An 18,377-nucleotide genomic window follows, 5' to 3' on the forward strand; every position below is an offset into this window, starting at 1 on the left:
TATAGATGGTTAAAGAAAACAATTGAATCCATTTTGAAATCAGGCTGTAACACAACAAAATGTGAAACAAGTCAAGGGGTATGAATACTTTCTGACAGTACTGTAAATCTTTGTCTTGCCCATTCACCCTCTAAATGGCACACATACACAATCCATGTCTCAATTGTCTCAAGGCTTAAGAAAAATGATTCAACCTGTCTCCTAACCTTCATCCACACTGATTGAAGTTTGAAGGTGACATCAATAAGATTCACTTGGATTCACGGAGTCATCTCATGGAAAGAGCTTTGTAACACTCAGTGTATTTTGTTTTCAGGGTTTTCTATGGTGTTTCTGGTTGCTATATGCTTGCATGGACATACCGGCAGGATGTAGGCCCACACACTGTATTAAACTACAAAACAACAATTAACAATGCAGGGTGAACTACCATAATGTGTGATGTCCGAATATTGTAAGCTATCCCTGTCTGAAGTGCTGACATTGGCTCTCGTTAGAGACCTTAGAAAGTCTGTCAATTGATTCGAGTCGACCCTGTCCAGGCTGCTTAAATAGTGGAACTTCGTTAAAGAACCTTCAAAAGTGTAGCCTGACGTTTCTTTGCTGTTTAATTTGTGGATGTGGCTTTTGATACAGTGGCAGAGTTTAAATATTGGCAATTGACTTTGTCTTTATAATTACGGTACCAGCTACAATAATTTCATTAGACTATTAAAGATGTTATGCACCACACCAGATTTGTTTGTGCATCAAAATCATGATGTCTCTCAATGAATGTATGGTGATCCGTGGTGATATAGTCTACAGTGAGTGAGTAATACATGAATTTGCATGGATGTACATACAGTGAACACATGAACAGTCATGTCAAAATGAATTGAAATAGCAAATATTGAGTTCCAGCCCCATATATCTGATACAGTGCATTATGAGTATTTTGTATACAATATAACTCAAATTAGAAGTCAACCAAAGGTGTTTAAATAGCTCATAAATACTGACAAATAGCAAAAGTACTGCACTTTAATGCTATACTGTAAACAAAGACGGGAACGCAAATGATTTTAATGACCCCACTTTATTCAGTGTAGTGAAGGCACAATTGTATCACTGATTTAGGAAGCCATTAAAGAGTATCCATATTTCACTGGAGTATAGCCTGCCATATACAGTGGGGAGAACAAGTATTTGATACACTGCCGATTTTGCAGGTTTTCCTACTTACAAAGCATGTAGAGGTCTGTAATTTTTATCGTAGGCACACTTCAACTGTGAGAGACGGAATCTAAAACAAAAATCCAGAAAATCACATTGTATGATTTTTAAGTAATTCATTTGCATTTTATTGCATGACATAAGTATTTGATCACCTACCAACCAGTAAGAATTCCGGCTCTCACAGACCTGTTAGTTTTTCTTTAAGAAGCCCTCCTGTTCTCCACTCATTACCTGTTTGAACTCGTTACCTGTATAAAAGACACCTGTCCACACACTCAATCAAACAGACTCCAACCTCTCCACAATGGCCAGAGAGCTGTGTAAGGACATCAGAGCTAAAATTGTAGACCTGCACAAGGCTGGGATGGGCTACAGGACAATAGGCAAGCAGCTTGGTGAGAAGGCAACAACTGTTGGCTCAATTATTAGAAAATGGAAGAAGTTCAAGATGACGGTCAATCACCCTCGGTCTGGGGCTCCATGCAAGATCTCACCTCGTGGGGCATCAATGATCATGAGGAAGGTGAGGGATCAGCCCAGAACTACACGGCAGGACCTGGTCAATGACCTGAAGAGAGCTGGGACCACAGTCTCAAAGAAAACCATTAGTAACACACTACGCCGTCATGGATTAAAACCCTGCAGCGCACGCAAGGTCCCCCTGCTCAAGCTAGCGCATGTCCAGGCCCGTCTGAAGTTTGCCAATGACCATCTGGATGATCCAGAGGAGGAATGGGAGAAGGTCATGTGGTCTGATGAGACAAAAATAGAGCTTTTTGGTCTAAACTCCACTCGCTGTGTTTGGAGGAAGAAGAAGGATGAGTACAACCCCAAGAACACCATCCCAACCGTGAAGCATGGAGGTGGAAACATCATTCTTTGGGGATGCTTTTCTGCAAAGGGGACAGGACGACTGCACCGTATTGAGGGAGGATGGATGGGGCCATGTATCGTGAGATATTGGCCAACAACCTCCTTCCCTCAGTAAGAGCATTGATGGGTCATGGCTGGGTCTTCCAGCATGACAATGACCCGAAACACACAGCCAGGGCAACTAAGGAGTGGCTCCGTAAGAAGCATCTCAAGGTCCTGGAGTGGCCTAGCCAGTCTCCAGACCTGAACCCAATAGAACATCTTTGGAGGGAGCTGAAAGTCCGTATTGCCCAGCGACAGCCCCGAAACCTGAAGGATCTGGAGAAAGTCTGTATGGAGGAGTGGGCCAAAATCCCTGCTGCAGTGTGTGCAAACCTGGTCAAGAACTACAGGAAACATATGACTTCTGTAATTGCAAACAAAGGTTTCTGTACCAAATATTAAGTTCTGCTTTTCTGATGTATCAAATACTTATGTCATGCAATAAAATGCAAATGAATTACTTAAAAATCCTGGATTTTTGTTTTAGATTCCGTCTCTCACAGTTGAAGTGTACCTATGATAAAAATTACAGACCTCTACATGCTTTGCAAGTAGGAAAACCTGCAAAATCGGCAGTGTATCAAATACTTGTTCTCCACACTGTATTAATGCATAACAAAAAATATATACAAGTCTGTGATTTAACCATAATCCTATATAAAAAATGTATTAAGGTATAAAACAAATCAAGTGCTTAAGACATAAGTATAAAAAATGAAATCTAAAGAGTTCACTCATATCTCTTTATAGCATTGCATTTATCTCTCCAGCTCTGCTTCCAGAATCTCGCCCCAAGTCTCGACATCCAATGAGCACATGTTCCTCTCCAGTAGTTCATCAGCTGAATGAATGTTGCTGTATCGTCCCCTTAACCATTCTCTCTTCAGAAAACCTCTCCTATAGTTCCGCACCAGGGTGACCTAATAAGAAATAATCAAAGAATGACAAAGGCATTTGTTATTGAGATAAATGACACTCATCCAAAGAGCATTATTGTATTAATGCTTCGCAAGGGGGGGTGATGTCTATAATACGTCTATATTTGCAATCTCGCAATGATGTTATAGACAGGCATTCCAGTAGTCTAGCATAATTGAGGTGAAGCTGTTTAAAAACCAACAGACCCACCTTCCACGACAGTCCATACTGTCTGTCCCCATCAACCTCCTGTTGACAGAAAGCTTGCACAGTCAGGCAGTGATTCCTCCAGAGGTGGTCACTGTCTTCAATGATGTGGTGCCACAGTTTGCAAGTCAACAATGCACTACATAAGCTGTCAATGTCCAGTTCGCTGAAAATCTTCAAGCTCATTTCCGTGGGCAATATTTCAGCAAAGTTGTGTGGGCATGTCTCTTTGGCGGAGGTCAAGGTGGGACTTCTTTCACAGACAAAATAGGTAATAGAGTTCCTTTTGGAGACATACTGCATAGTTCAGTGTCCCACACCTTGATTTAACAGTGGCTCTGTGCTGTGAAAAAGTATGATAATGAGCAAGTGGTGTAGCAGAGAGGGCAAGCTGCAGCCAAAACAATGCTTATTAAGGCTTAATACCTATACCTAGCTACCTGTCCAATTAATGCAGGTCTAGTGTCAATGGCTCTGGGCTGTTTCTGTACAGGGCCATATATAGGTCTGTGCCAATGCAATGGACTTTGTCTGGGGCTTGCTAGCTTTGGGACACAGTCTATGGACTCCCGATGTATAGTTTGATATATAGTTTGATAGATATGCTGTAGTTTGATAGCCATGGTTTTGTTAGTCATTTAGCTAGAAAACATTGACCAGAGTCTCTATATCTCTGTATAACGTTAGGTACGGTAGCCAGCTGGCCAGGTCCGATTCGACTGTAATTTACTCGACGTGTGTAGCGTGGTAAGTTATTTCGTTGTGTCTAATACGACAACAAAAAAATTATTACGACAATTGTCCAAGCTTGATCAGAGTCAGACTAGATATGAAGGTTATATACATCATTGTATTATTAGATCAGATAAAAAGGTATGAAATAATATGAAATAATTCATCGTTGACCTACCCTAAACACTATGTCGACTTCCTAGACAGCTCACCGTTTAAATGTCTCTCTTTCAGTTCAAAGCTGCGATGACTGATATGGGACAGCGCATGCGTACATGCTCAACATGGGCAATAGTGAATGCAAAATGCGTATACACCTTTAGCTTGCATAGTTCCATTTAAAGAACTACTCAGTACCGAAATCAAAATATGCATGGCTAATTTGTTGATGTTTCTGATCAATTACATAGCGTAATCCTAGGTTTTTATCGAACGTAGCTTCCACACAAAAACGACGCGCGCATGCACTACAACAGCCCGGAAGTTAGCTACTGGAGAAATCATTGATGAAAGTTAACCCGTTTCTCAGCCTCGGCACCGTAAGTTAGTTCGAGTGCAAGTAAAAAGCATTTATGGAAATAATTTAGCACTAAGAAGTGTACATTTCTATGGTTGATCATAATAACTATCCAAGGACCAAATGCAGTAAGTTAGAAAGCTCCCTTTACCTCCGAGGGAGAGTCCAAGAATAAGGCAGGCAGCTGTCAGTTTAATGAAGTTATGCTAACAACAATTTGGAAGAAAACATTTATTCTCAACTAACGAGAAGCAATTGGTCATTCATTCAAAGGTATCCACCACCCACAGATGGAGGGGTTCGATCTCGTGCCTGTAGACGGTGGCAGTCCTATACACCTGCCCGTGGGGGAGACACTGCTGGGAAGGGGTCCATTCCTCTGTGTGACTAACTTTAGTTGGACAATTTTGACTGGTAGAGTTAGCTACATCTATAGTCCTCAACCCTGGCCCTGGAGAGCTACAGGATAGGATTTTGTTCCAGACAACCATCGACACTCCTGGTTCAAATGATTTAGTATGCATCTTGGTTTGTTGAATCAAGTGTTCTCTGGTTAGACTGGAACAAAAGCATGCATCCCCTGGCCTGTACCTCTCCAGGACTAGTGTTGGTGACAATTGCTCTAACCAAATGCTATATTGGTTGAATCTGCAATTATATCCCTGAAATGAATTATGACCTTTCCATTTTATGTAGTACCTCGTACCCCAGTACACTAACTCGGTACCGGTACTCCTTGTATATAGCCTCGTTATTTTGTGTTACGTTATTTGTTCATTTTCTTACTTTTTAACTGTGTTGTTGGGAAAGGGTTCTTGAGTAAGCATTTCACAGGACAGTCTAAATTTTGTATTCGGTTCATGTGACAAATAAAATGAGATTTTATTTGATTTAGGTAGAATTGCACGCAAGGAAGTGCTCACCAAATTGTGGTATCACCCAATATGACAGTAAATGGGATATTACACACAATGGCATTGGCACACCACATCACTCAATGGCACAAAACGAAGGTTACGTACAGTTCGTCGGAAGTTTACATACACTTATGTTGGAGTCATTAACTCGTTTTTCAACCACTCCACAAATTTCTTGTAAACAGGCTATAGTTTTGGCAAGTCGGTTAGGACATCTACTTTGTGCATTACACAAGTAACTTTTCCAACAATTGTTTACAAACAGATTATTTCGCTTTATAATTCACTGTATGACAATTCCAGTCAGAAGTTTACATGCACTAAGTTGACTGTGCCTTTAAACAGATTGGAAAATTCCAGAAAATTATGTCATGGCTTTAGAAGCTTCTGATAGGCTAATTGACATCATTTGAGCCAATTGGAGGTATACTTGTGGATGTATTTCAAGGACTACCTTCAAACTCAGTGCCTCTTTGCTTGACATCACGGGGAAATCAAAATAAATCAGCCAAGACCTCAGAATTTTTTGTTTTAGAACTCCACAAGTCTGGTTCATCCTTGGGAGGAATTTCCAAACGCCTGAAGGTATCACGTTCATCTGTACAAACAATTGTACGCAAGTATAAACACCATGGAACCTCGCAGCCATTATATCGCTCAGGAAGGAGACTCGTTTTGTCTCCTAGAGATGAACGTACCTTGGTGTTAAAAGTGAAAATCAATCCCAGAACAACCGCAAAGGACCTTGTGAAGATGCTGGAGGAAACAGGTACAAAAGTATCTATATCCACAGTAAAATGAGTCCTATATCGACATAACCTGAAAGGCCGCTCAGCAAGGAAGAATCCACTGCTCCAAATCCACCATAAAAATGCCAGACTACGGTTTGCAACTGCACATGGGGACTTTTTGGAGAAATTTCCGATGGTCTGTTGAAACAAAAATAGAGCTGTTTGGCCATAATGTCCATCGTTATGTTTGGAGGAAAAAGGGGGAGGCTTGCAAGCCGAAGACCACCATCCCAACCGTGAAGCACGGGGGTGGCCGCATCTTGTTGTGGGGGTGCTTTGCTGTAGGAGGGACTGGTGCTCTTCACAAAATAGATGGCATCACGAGGAAGGAAAATTATGTGGATATATTGAAGCAACATCTCAAGACATCAGTCAGGAAGTTAAAGCTTGGTCGCAAATGGGTCTTCCAAATGGACAATGACCCCAAGCATACTTCCAAAGTTGTGGCAAAATGGCTTAAGGACAACAAAGTCAAGGTATTGGAGTGGCCATCACAAAGCCCTGACCTCAATCCTATAGAAAATTCATGGGCAGAACTGAAAAAGCGTGTGCGAGCAAGGAGGTCTACAAACCTGACTCAGTTACACCAGCTCTGTCAGGCGGAATGGGCCACAATTCACCCAACTTATTGTTGGAAGCTTGTGGAAGGCTACTTGAAATGTTTGACCCAAGTTCAACAATATATAAAAATATAAAATAAAATGGTTGTCCTAACTGACTTAAAACAGGGAATTTTTAATAGGATTAAATGTCAGGGATTGTGAAAAACTGAGTTTAAATGTATTTGGCTAAGGTGTATATAAACTTCTGACTTCAACTGTATGTAACCATGGTTATGTGAGCTATATTGATCACATATCCAAGGTGAGGATTTACAGATTTACTCCCGTGTACACCCGTGTCACGGCTGGGGTCCGCCCCTATATATAGACCCCATGGCCGCTACACACATTCTCTACATCAATTTTTAGGTGCCTCTAGCACCGTAGGGGATTGGAGTGATCCATATAGCTCCCATAACCGTGGTTACATATGTAACCTTTATGTTTCACTATATTGGATCACACTAATATATATTGGTATACCCGTACCAAATTTAGTTGGTATTAGAGGGACCTGGCCTACCAGCAGGGCGAAGTCCCAGCACGAGACCAAAACGTAGGGGCCGTCAATGTCGAAGGGGGTTCCCAGCACAGTCCGCGGAAGGGCAAGCGACGCCCAGGAACTCTGGACCAACCGCAGAGGCAGGTGCCACATTTACCCTATAGTACCTAGCAAATGGTGCAAGAGGAAGCCCAACTGGCTGCCTCACAGATATCAGCGAGGGGCACTCCTCTCAGTAGAGCTCAGGACGCTGCCACACTTGTTGAATGTGCCACCACAGATCCCAGCACTGGCCTGCCAGCCAGGCGGTATGCTGTCGTGTCCACGATCCAGTGAGCTAGACTCTGCTTTGATAACCCAGCCCCCAGGACTCTCTTACCATAGCAGACAAAGAGCTGGTCTGTTGTTCTCACTGACCGTGTCCGCTCCACATAGGCAGCCAGTGCCCCGCACAGGGCAGGTCGTAAGCAGGCAGGATAATAGGGATGTTCACATGCTGGTCTGACAGAACCTTCGGGAGGAATGAAGGGTTGGGAGCGGAGAGATATACTCCTCTCACCGGGGTCCATCCGGTAGCACTCAGAACTTACTGAAAGAGCATGGAGCTCACCCACCCTCTTCAGGGAAGTAATCACTACCAAAAAATCCACCTTCATAGAGAGGTGTTTCAGGTAGGCAGCCTCCAACTTTTGGCTTTGCCAAAGCTGCCAAGACCAGATCCCAGCTCGCCATTGAGCGGGTCCTAGCTGGACGCAGGCGACGAACCCCCTTCATAAACCTGGAGACCAAGGGATGGTGCCCCACTGGCCTGTCCATCCACCCCACATGGCAGGCAGATATTGCGGCCAAATACTCTGTCAGTGTAGAGGCTGCCAAGCCCTCATCCAAGCGAAACTGCAGGTATTGGAGGACATACTGCACCCCACTTGACTCGGGCACAATCTCAATAGCAGTGCACCAAGAGCAGAACAACCGCCTGGTTGTAGCCGGTGCTCTTGCGCTCTGCATGGTGTACATTGCGCTCTCCTGTAGTCCTAACATGGACCATTGGTGCCGTTTAGTGGCCAATCCCACAGACTGAGGCAGTGCGGTCTCGGATGCCACAGAGTTCCCAGAGACAGCAGAGACAGCATAGACAAATATCCTAACTAGAAACTTGTAAAATGCATATACTTTACAGTACAAGCAATTGTCTTTGTCCAGGCTGCACAGTTGACGTCCATTTTTTGAATTTCTTAGTGTTCTGTTTGTGACATGGTTTTTCTTCCGGTTCTGATTTCCCATTTGATAAAAAAAACATGTTTAAGTCAGTTAAGAACAAATTCTTATTTAAAGTGACGGCCTACACAGGCCAAACCTGGACGACGCTGAGACAATTGTGCACCGCCCTATGGCACTCCCAATCACGGCCGATTGTGATACAGCCTGAAGTAGAACCGGGTTGTCTACAGTGACGCCTCTAGCACTGAGATGCAGTGCCTTAGACCGACTGGCTCTTAGTGTTATACTGAAGTGCATTTCAATTTGCAGTGGCAGATGTTCAGACTGCAATCAGGTCAGTCAGACAGCATAATATGTATTGAATTTGTTCATGAAAATGCTTTGAAGCTAATTTCAATTAAAGATCAGTAATTAGGATAATCTTTTGAATGTGGGTCACATATTATCAACAGGCACTTGTAGCACAATTTCAGCAGCACAAAACATATTATGCTCAGGATTCAGGACCCTTTAGAATGGAATCATTTTTGTTGATTTGTACTGTCCGGACCACCTATTCTCTCAGGTTTGGGGCTGTATGTATCAAACATCTCAGAGTACTGATCGAGGACCAGGACCTCCCTGTCCATATAATAGTATCTAAAAAGGCAAAACGGGTCCTTCTCAGCACTCCTAACTCTGATACACTATAGACATTTTGCATACGGGCCCTGATCTGAGAGTTTATTCTCTGTGTGTTTCAGGTCAGCGACACAAAAAAGTCTCCAGACGCCACAGCCTTCTTGAGAACCTGAATGGGCAGCTGCACATCAAACCTGTAGGCTTAAGTAGAATTTATAATTTTTTTCAGAGTACACTATTTTCTCTCATCCTGGGCTCAAGTGCATGCTGACCCTATTAAGACAGCTAAGTGCCAAAGCGGGTTATTGTGCCAAAACGACAGTCCTTTGAAATCAGACATCAATAGTATGTTGAGGAAGGGCCCTCTGGAATCACCATGTTTTATTTTTATGTGTTGGAAGGGTTCTTGAACCATTTAAGAACCTGTAGATTTGTACCCCAGGGAGACTGTCTTGTGTGGTCTTTATTAGAAATACTTTTATTTAATAGTTTACCAAGTAAGGGAGAAGGGCACAACACTTATACATTCAATCGTTTTTTAAAAGTTGTGAAGCGGATTCATTTTCAGTAATGGTTTGGTCCAAAACCCCTCCTCAGGCTGCCTGTAAGAGGACAGAGATTCTCTCCATTTTATCAAAGGTCACAGTAGAGGTCGACCGATTAATCGGAATGGCCGATTTCAAGTTTTCATAACAATCGGAAATCGGTAACTTTGGATGCCGATTTTGCCGATTTAAAGAAGATTTTTTATTATTATTTATTTTTTAACACCTTTATTTAATATTAATTTAACTAGGCAAGTCAGTTAAGAACACATTCTTATTTTCAATGACGGCCTAGAAACGTGGGTTAACTGCCTTGTTCAGGGGCAGAAAGCTAGATTTTTACCTTGTCAGCTCAGGGATTCAATCTTGCAACCTTACGGTTAACTAGTCCAACGCTCTAACCACCTGCCTCACGAGGAGCCCGCCTGTTACTCGAATGCAGTAAGAAGCCAAGGTAAGTTGCTAGCTAGCATTAAACTTAATCAATCATAATCACTAGTTATAACTACACATGGTTGATGATATTACTAGTGTCCTGCGTGTCCTGCGTTGCACATAATCGATGCAGGTCGACCGATTAATCGGAATGGCCGATTTCAAGTTTTCATGCAGTGCATCCGCAGCGCATTCGCGAAAAAGGACGTTGCTCCAACGTGTACCTAAACACCAATGCCTTTCTTAAAATCAATACACAGAAGTATATATTTTTAAACCTGCATATTTAGCTAAAATAAATCCAGGTTAGCAGGCAATATTAACCAGGTGAAATTGTGTCACTTCTCTTGCGTTCATTGCACACAGAGTCAGGGTATATGCAACAGTTTGGGCCGCCTGGCTCATTGGGAACTAATTTGCCAGAATTTTACATAATTAGGACATAACATTGAAGGTTGTGCAATGTAACAGGAATATTTAGTCTGATGGATGCCACACGTTAGATAAAATATGGAACGGTTCCGTATTTCACTGAAAGAATAAACATCTTGTTTTCGAGATGATAGTTTCCGGATTCGACCATATTAATGACCTATAAGGCTCACATTTCTGTGTGTTATTATGTTATAATTAAGTCTATGATTTGATAGAGCAGTCTGACTGAGTGGTGGTAGGCACCAGCAGGCTCATAAACATTCATTCAAACAGCACTTTCGTGCGTTTTGCCAGCAGCTCTGCTGTTTATGACTTCAAGCCTATCAACTCCTGAGATTAGGCTGGTGTAACGATGTGATGTGAAATGGCTAGCTAGTTAGCAGGGTGCGCGCTAATAGCGTTTCAAACATCACTCGCTCTGAGACTTGGAGTAGTTGTTCCCCTTGCTCTGCATGGGTAACGCTGCTTCGAGGGTGGCTGTTGTCGTTGTGTTCCTGGTTCGAGCCCAGCTGGGAGCGAGGAGAGGTATGGAAGCTATACTAAAGTGCCTATAAGAACATCCAATAGTCAAAGGTTAATGAAATACAAATGGTATAGAGAGAAATAGTCCTATAATTCCTATAATAACTACAACCGAAAACTTCTTACCTGGGAATATTGAACACTCATGTAACCTCTTAGAACTACCCCCCTACTTTTTTCAATTTCCACCTGAAGACATACCCAAATCTAACAGCCTGTAGCTCAGGCACAGAACCAAGGATATGCATATTCTTGGTACCATTTGAAAGAAAACACTCTGACGTTTGTGTAAATGTGAATTGAAAGTAGGAGAATATAACATAATATATCTGGTTTAGATAAAACAATGGAAATAACCACACGTTTTTTTCTTTTTATTGTTGTATCATCTTTAAAATGAACAAGACAAAACAAACATTCAGATAGGATGATGGGGACAATTTCAGTGGAAAACATAAGTGGGCAACAGTACTTGTGCAAAGTTTCAGAAACATAACTTCCAAAATGAGTGTGCTACATGACATTTATCATGAAGTCACCCAGGTGTCCCACACAAGTAGCCCAAATGTACCCAAGTGGCCAAATTGGTTATACATTTTGAATGGAATATACAAGTTATACATTTTGAATGGAATAACTATATAAAAAATGACAAAATGGTATTCTAACACCCCCCCCCCCCCCCCCCCCAAAAAAAATGGAGAAAAAACATGAAGAAAAAAAATATACATTTACAAAATAACACTTTCAATATTTGGAAGACCCTAGAGTCCTCAACACAATATTATGCTGCTGATGCCAGGTGCCATAGCACATCCATGCCTGCAGAAATACATTTAGGCAGATGAACACCACTTGTGGCAGGAGCTGGAGGAACCAGCCTCAGTGGGGGATGGACACCTTGGCACTGGGGGCTCCCATTCGGAGTCAGTGTCACTGTGAAAGAAAATGTTCAGTTAGAATAGTTTCACATATGAGCCCTGTATCAACAGGTATAATAAACAGATATATAGAGAGTACAGGGAACATAAGGTTGAATATATTATTATAGACCTGCTAGATCTACTGTCTCATTTATATTATGACATTTCAGCTAGATCAACTGTCTTTATTATATTACAACAGACCAGCTGTATCTACTGTCTCCATTTCACTTTGGCCATTGTTTTGCGGGTACTATTTAATGAAGCTGCAGGTTGAGGACTTGTGAGACGTCTGTTTCTCAATTTAGACACTAATGTACTTGTCCTCTTGCTCAGTTGTGCACCTGGGCCTCCCACTCCTCTTTCTATTCTGGTTAGAGCCAGTTTGCTCTGTTCTGTGAAGGGAGTAGTACACAGCATTGTACGAGATCTTCAGTTTCTTGGACATTTCTCGCATGGAATATCCTTCATTCCTCAGAACAAGAATAGACTGATGAGTTTCAGAAGAAATTTCTTTGTTTCTGGTCATTTTGAGCCTGGAATCAAACCCACAAATGCTGATGCTCTAGATACTCAACTAATCTAAAGAAGGCCAGTTTTATTGCTTCTTTAATCAGTACAACAGTTTTCAGCTGTGCTAACATAATTGCAAAAGGGTTTTCTAATGATCAACTAGCCTTTTTAAAATGATAAACTTGGATTAGCTAACGCAACGTGCCATTGGAACACAGGAGTGATGGTTGCTGATAATGGGCCTCTGTACGCCCATGTAGATAATCCATTAAAAACTATCTGTTTCCAGCTACAATAGTCTTTTACAACATTAACAATGTCTCTACACTGCAATTGTGATCAATTTGATGTTATTTTAATGGACAAAGAAACGTGCCTTTCTTTAAAAAAACAAGGAAAAATAATGTTTGTGTGTGTAGATATATGTATAAATATATAATATTATGGGTTTGTGAGACAAGGAAGATGTACCTGTCCATAGTTGTTTATTAGGAACGGAAATTGTATTACTTATCGAATGTTGTGAAACAAACAACAATTGTGTCTTTCATTGTCTGTTGCCTTTACAATCGCCGCCTAACCTTATGGTTATTCCCCCTTTCCCTCTTCAAAAGGACCACAATGGAAATAAGCTGTTAAGCTTTATTTTTGTTACAATTTAAGAAAATCATCAAGGATATGTGGAGGCGTCACCAGCTGGAGCGACCTTATGTATGGATTTTTTTACAAATTGTCAAATAAATGTAATCAATCAATCCTGACCACCCTTAGGCAGATTTGGAAAGATAAGGATTGTTCTCTGGCACTGTCATCAGACGATAGCTTAACTAATTGATTTGCAAATTACAACGTTCATTTGCATTCATCTAAATGTTGTGCCTTTCATCTCCCAAAAACAGGATAGACTGAGTGGGCTGAATAGGAACAAATACCAGTGTCTTTTATCTCTTTTTGTGTAAAAACCAATATCTAAGCAACATTAACTTATGTTGTATTTTTTAATTGGTCTTTTGTCTCTGAATTTTTACCCTTCAGGTTTTTTTTCCCTGTTACCTTTTTGTTTGAAGCTTATATCAAAAGGATCCAAACCAGACACTCAAGTCAATTTAGCTCCTGTCTACTGCCTACACTAAAGAAGGAACATGCATGACTCATGTAGCTCGTGTTTGCAACAATTTGCCTCTCCCTTGCAGAAACAGTCAAGCTCTTCAAGATGAAGACGAGGCTGTTATGAAGTCTCCTACTGCCTCTCCTGAACCAAGCCACGAAGCCGCTTGCCCCACTCGACAGGGCAAAGGGTGGACACCAAGCTCCCATGTACAAGAATCTAGACTGGGAGGTAGTGTGGACCAGAAGGAGCCAGATGAACAGCTACCCAACCCACCTCCCTCAAACCAGGTCAGGAAATCTGTAGTGTTAGCAAAAGTCTTATCTTGAGATGTAACCTGGTGTTGGCAATTGTCCTGGGATCCCACTGCTGACACCAATTACGCTTCATATTCCACTTCTGACACCATTTACCCTTGTAATCCCTTACCTAGTACCGTTTACCATTGGGATCCCACTTGTAAACAGCAATTCGCTTTGGGATCCCACTTTGGACACCAATTTCCCAGGGAAATCCCATTCGTGACTCCAATTAATATGTATATTTATATATGTTTTCTGTGAATGTGGTGGTACAAATAAACCCGGTTTGTGTTGTGGTTGTGTACTCAGACGGAAGCTGGGGTAGCTGAAGCAGAAAATGACGAGAACGAGCTGAAACTCGAACCAAAGAAAAGAGTGTTACATGCTTGGATGACGGTACCCATTGCAGCTCCCAAGAGCCCCACCACCACCAAAGACATCACTCTTATTTAGGGCTGTGACATAATGGAATTGTGGGTAACAATCCATTGACATGCATATGACAGCAATTAACGTTATAATTGTTATCATTACAAATTTAAGAAAAGATTCCTCATCAAATGAAGGGATGCTAGGTTGGAGTGGATTTTCACATTTTACCATTGACACAAGATTAGTGCATGAGAGAGATGGAATAACCTAGTTGTCAACTGCTGTTGCTGTTTCTGAAAAGGTCGAACTAGTCAGAGACCTCCACCATTTTTTATAGAAGATTGATATGTTTATTCTCCCTCTCGATTCGCGCACTTAGTGAACTGCGCCGGAAGCAGTAAGCGATATTTTCCCGAGGAGCTGTATTGAACTGTAATTCTATGTCATATGTGAAAACAAATCTGGAAAAGCATGAGAAATAGGCTCAAATCATTTCTAAACGATATGTTGGATTGCAAAAAAATAAAATCAAATGCATTAAGTGACAAATATTGTTGATATTTAACTTGCTAGCTTTATAAGGCTCCATGTTAGGAATCCTACTTAAGTGAGTGATAATATAAGGGGCTTTACAACCCGTTGTAAACCCCTTAACAGGATGCACTGCATTGGTTTTAAACTCTTTCCTTATATTCAATGAAACTTGAGGCCAATTGCTTGTTACTATATGTAACGGATGTGAAACAGCTAGCTTAGTTAGCGGTGCGCGCTAAATAGCGTTTCAATCGGTGACGTCACTCAGACCTTGAAGTAGTGGTTCCCCTTGCTCTGCAAGGGCCGTGGCTTTTGTGGAGCGATGACGTGGGTGACTGTTGTTGATGTGTGCAGAGGGTCCCTGGTTCACGCCCGGGTATGGGCGAGGGGACGGTCTAAAGTTATACTGTTACATATACATATAGCCACCCTTTAACTACATGGAGTTAGGAGGTGTGTGTGTGTGTGTGGGAGAGGACATTTACGAAAGGATGCTGTATCAGCACACACATCGCTTACAAGGTCTTGTACAACAACATCAGAGGCCAAGCCATAGCCTATTCTATTGGCAATCACTACTCACTAGTTGATAAATGGAAAACTTTGGAATTCCTAATCTTGAGTCGGGAAGGGATCTTGAGAGCTAGGCCTACATTACCTCAACGGTCGCTGTCATGTGTAATTTTGTACGTCGACAAGTGAAATACTTGGAAACAACCTACCACTCTTGAAGATGTCAATATCCTCTTCAGGAAAACAGATTTCAGTTGCGGCGTGCTGCCAAACCTTACTCTTTTGGATCAAGCCTTTGTTATTTCCTCATATCGTTGCCCTAGTTTCCTTAAAGTTCCCCTTGAAAGTTTCAACTTCCTCATTCTGACTCACTCTGGAGTCTAGTGACCCATTTACCATGTATGCATCCCAAATGGCACCAAATATTCCCTATTTAGTCCATTACTTTTGACCAGGGCCGATAAGGCTCTGATTATTGATAGCCAATGCCTCTGAGCAAGCCTTTTGACAGGGAGCATCAATCTATATTTTTGGTTACATCAATCAGTGTTCAACAGCACATACCCTTTTTCAGATACCTCATTTCCTATCTTGAACTTGATCTAGGATCAGTTTTCCCTTTTCAATCATAATGAAAAGGATTACATGGACAGGGGCACCTTATCCTAGATCAGCACTCCTGAGACTCTTTGCGAATACGGGCCCAGGTCTGGGAGTTAATGGCATTAAGTGAATAATTAAACTCCATGGAGAAACTGAAACCAGTGCACACTGCAGCCCCTGGGCCCAGTTTTTTAAAAGTTATTTATCTAGATTATGCCTATCTGATAGGATTAAATGCAGAAAAATAGAATGGGAATCCATCTATAGAATAGAATTCAAGTCAGTGATTCGTCTCTTCTATTAATTCTCCTTCTATGCATTTAATCCTATCCAATAGACTATGTCCAGATAGACAACTTTTGAAAAACTAAACTGGGCCCTGAGGATCAGAGCTTCCTATCTCTGCTGTTGTCATTGTGATCTGCACCTGGCGTCCCTTTATCAAGTTTGGGGAACTCCAGGCCTCGGCAGCCTGAATGGCGTCACACATTTTCACCAGCCCTAGCTAAAACACCTCAATAAGCTAAATGTATTCTAAACTGGAGACCATGATTATTGGAATCGCTAGGAGAACTTGAGCAAAAGTGTCCCCAATCAGTCCCCCTAGGACTGGAGTTGCCCATCCCTGCTTTACATGACCAGAGAGGTAGAGGTGACGCGAGAGGATTTACTTGGCCAAAAATCTGTCTGCGTGAGAAACCCATTTTTGTTTTGGACGTCTATGAGAGATGTCAAATTACATGAGGCTTATTTGATCGAATATAAGTTTCGTAATGTTTAGGCTGTTACAAATGTACTGCTATAAGTGGATGCACTTGGTATTCCGGCAGCTTTAAGAAAAACAACTTAGTTGTGCCTGTTGATTACATGCATACAGTGGGGCAAAAAAGTATTTAGTCAGCCACCAATTGTGCAAGTTCTCCCACTTAAAAAGATTAGAGAGGCCTGTAATTTTCATCATAGGTACACTTCAACTATGACAGACACAATTAGAAAAAAAAATCCAGAAAATCACATTGTACGATTTTTAATGAAATTATGGTGGAAAATAAGTATTTGGTCAATAACAAAAGTTTATCTCAATACTTTGTTAAATACCCTTTGTTGGCAATGACAGAGGTCAAACGTTTTCTGTAAGTCTTCACAAGGTTTTCACACACTGTTGCTGGTATTTTGGCCCATTCCTCCATGCAGATCTCCTCTAGAGCAGTGATGTTTTGGGGCTGTTGCTGGGCAACACAGACTTTCAACTCCCTCCAAAGATTTTCTATGGGGTTGAGATCTGGAGACTGGCTAGGCCACTCCAGGACCTTGAAATGCTTCTTACGACGACACTCCTTTGTTGCCCGGGCGGTGTGTTTGGGATCATTGTCATGCTGAATCAAATCAAATCAAATCAAATTTATTTATATAGCCCTTCGTACATCAGCTGATATCTCAAAGTGCTGTACAGAAACCCAGCGTAAAACCCCAAACAGCAAGCAATGCAGGTGTAGAAGCACGGTGGCTAGGAAAAACTCCCTAGAAAGGCCAAAGCCTAGGAAGAAACCTAGAGAGGAACCTGGCTATGTGGGGTGGCCAGTCCTCTTCTGGCTGTGCCGGGTGGAGATTATAACAGAACATGGCCAAGATGTTTAAATGTTCATAAATGACCAGCATGGTCCAATAATAATAAGGCAGAACAGTTGAAACTGGAGCAGCAGCACGGCCAGGTGGACAGGGGACAGCAAGGAGTCATCATGTCAGGTAGTCCTGAGGCATGGTCCTAGGGCTCAGGTCCTCCGAGAGAGAGAAAGAAAGAGAGAATTAGAGAGAACACACATAAATTCACACAGGACACCGAATAGGACAGGAGAAGTACTCCAGATATAACAAACTGACCCGAGCCCCCCGACACATAAACTACTGCAGCATAAATACTGGAGGCTGAGACAGGAGGGGTCAGGAGACACTGTGAAAGACCCAGCCACATTTCATCTTCAATGCCCTTGCTGATGGAAGGAGGTTTTCACTCAAAATCTCACGATACATTCATTCTTTCCTTTACACGGATCAGTCGTCCTGGTCCCTTTGCAGAAAAACAGCCCCAAAGCATGATGTTTCCACCCCCATACTTCACAGTAGGTATGGTGTTCTTTGGATGCAACTCAGCATTCTTTGTCCTCCAAACATGACGAGTTGAGTTTTTACCAAAAAGTTATATTTTGGTTTCATCTGACCATATGACATTCTCCCAATCTTCTTCTGGATCATCCAAATGCTCTCTAGCAAACTTCAGACGGGCCTGGACATGTACTGGCTTAAGCAGGGGGACACGTCTGGCACTGCAGGATTTGAGTCCCTGGTGGCGTAGTGTGTTACTGATGGTAGGCTTTGTTACTTTGGTCCCAGCTCTCTGCAGGTCATTCACT

At 42.0% G+C, this 18,377-nt stretch overlaps 1 protein-coding gene across 2 annotated transcripts; it reads right to left on the reverse strand.

Annotated features, from left to right (window-relative positions):
* Window positions 1-2,649: 2,649 nt before the first annotated feature.
* LOC110486024 (F-box only protein 48) lies at window positions 2,650-4,304 on the reverse strand. Of its 2 annotated transcripts, none has more exons than XM_021557320.2 (3): window positions 4,169-4,231; window positions 3,262-3,596; window positions 2,650-3,053 (listed from the first exon to the last, which is right to left on the reverse strand). In XM_021557320.2, the coding sequence occupies exons 2-3, from the start codon at window positions 3,559-3,561 to the stop codon at window positions 2,892-2,894; spliced, it is 462 nt and encodes a 153-aa protein (XP_021412995.2). In that variant the 5' UTR covers window positions 3,562-3,596; window positions 4,169-4,231; the 3' UTR covers window positions 2,650-2,891. The 2 variants fall into 2 exon arrangements, with proteins under 2 accessions (XP_021412995.2, XP_021412994.2); XM_021557319.2 differs by having other exon boundaries at window positions 2,651-3,053; window positions 3,262-3,601; window positions 4,169-4,304.
* Window positions 4,305-18,377: the final 14,073 nt, after the last annotated feature.

Source organism: Oncorhynchus mykiss, chromosome 13, assembly GCF_013265735.2.
Source record: "Oncorhynchus mykiss isolate Arlee chromosome 13, USDA_OmykA_1.1, whole genome shotgun sequence".
Lineage (NCBI taxonomy): Eukaryota > Metazoa > Chordata > Actinopteri > Salmoniformes > Salmonidae > Oncorhynchus > Oncorhynchus mykiss.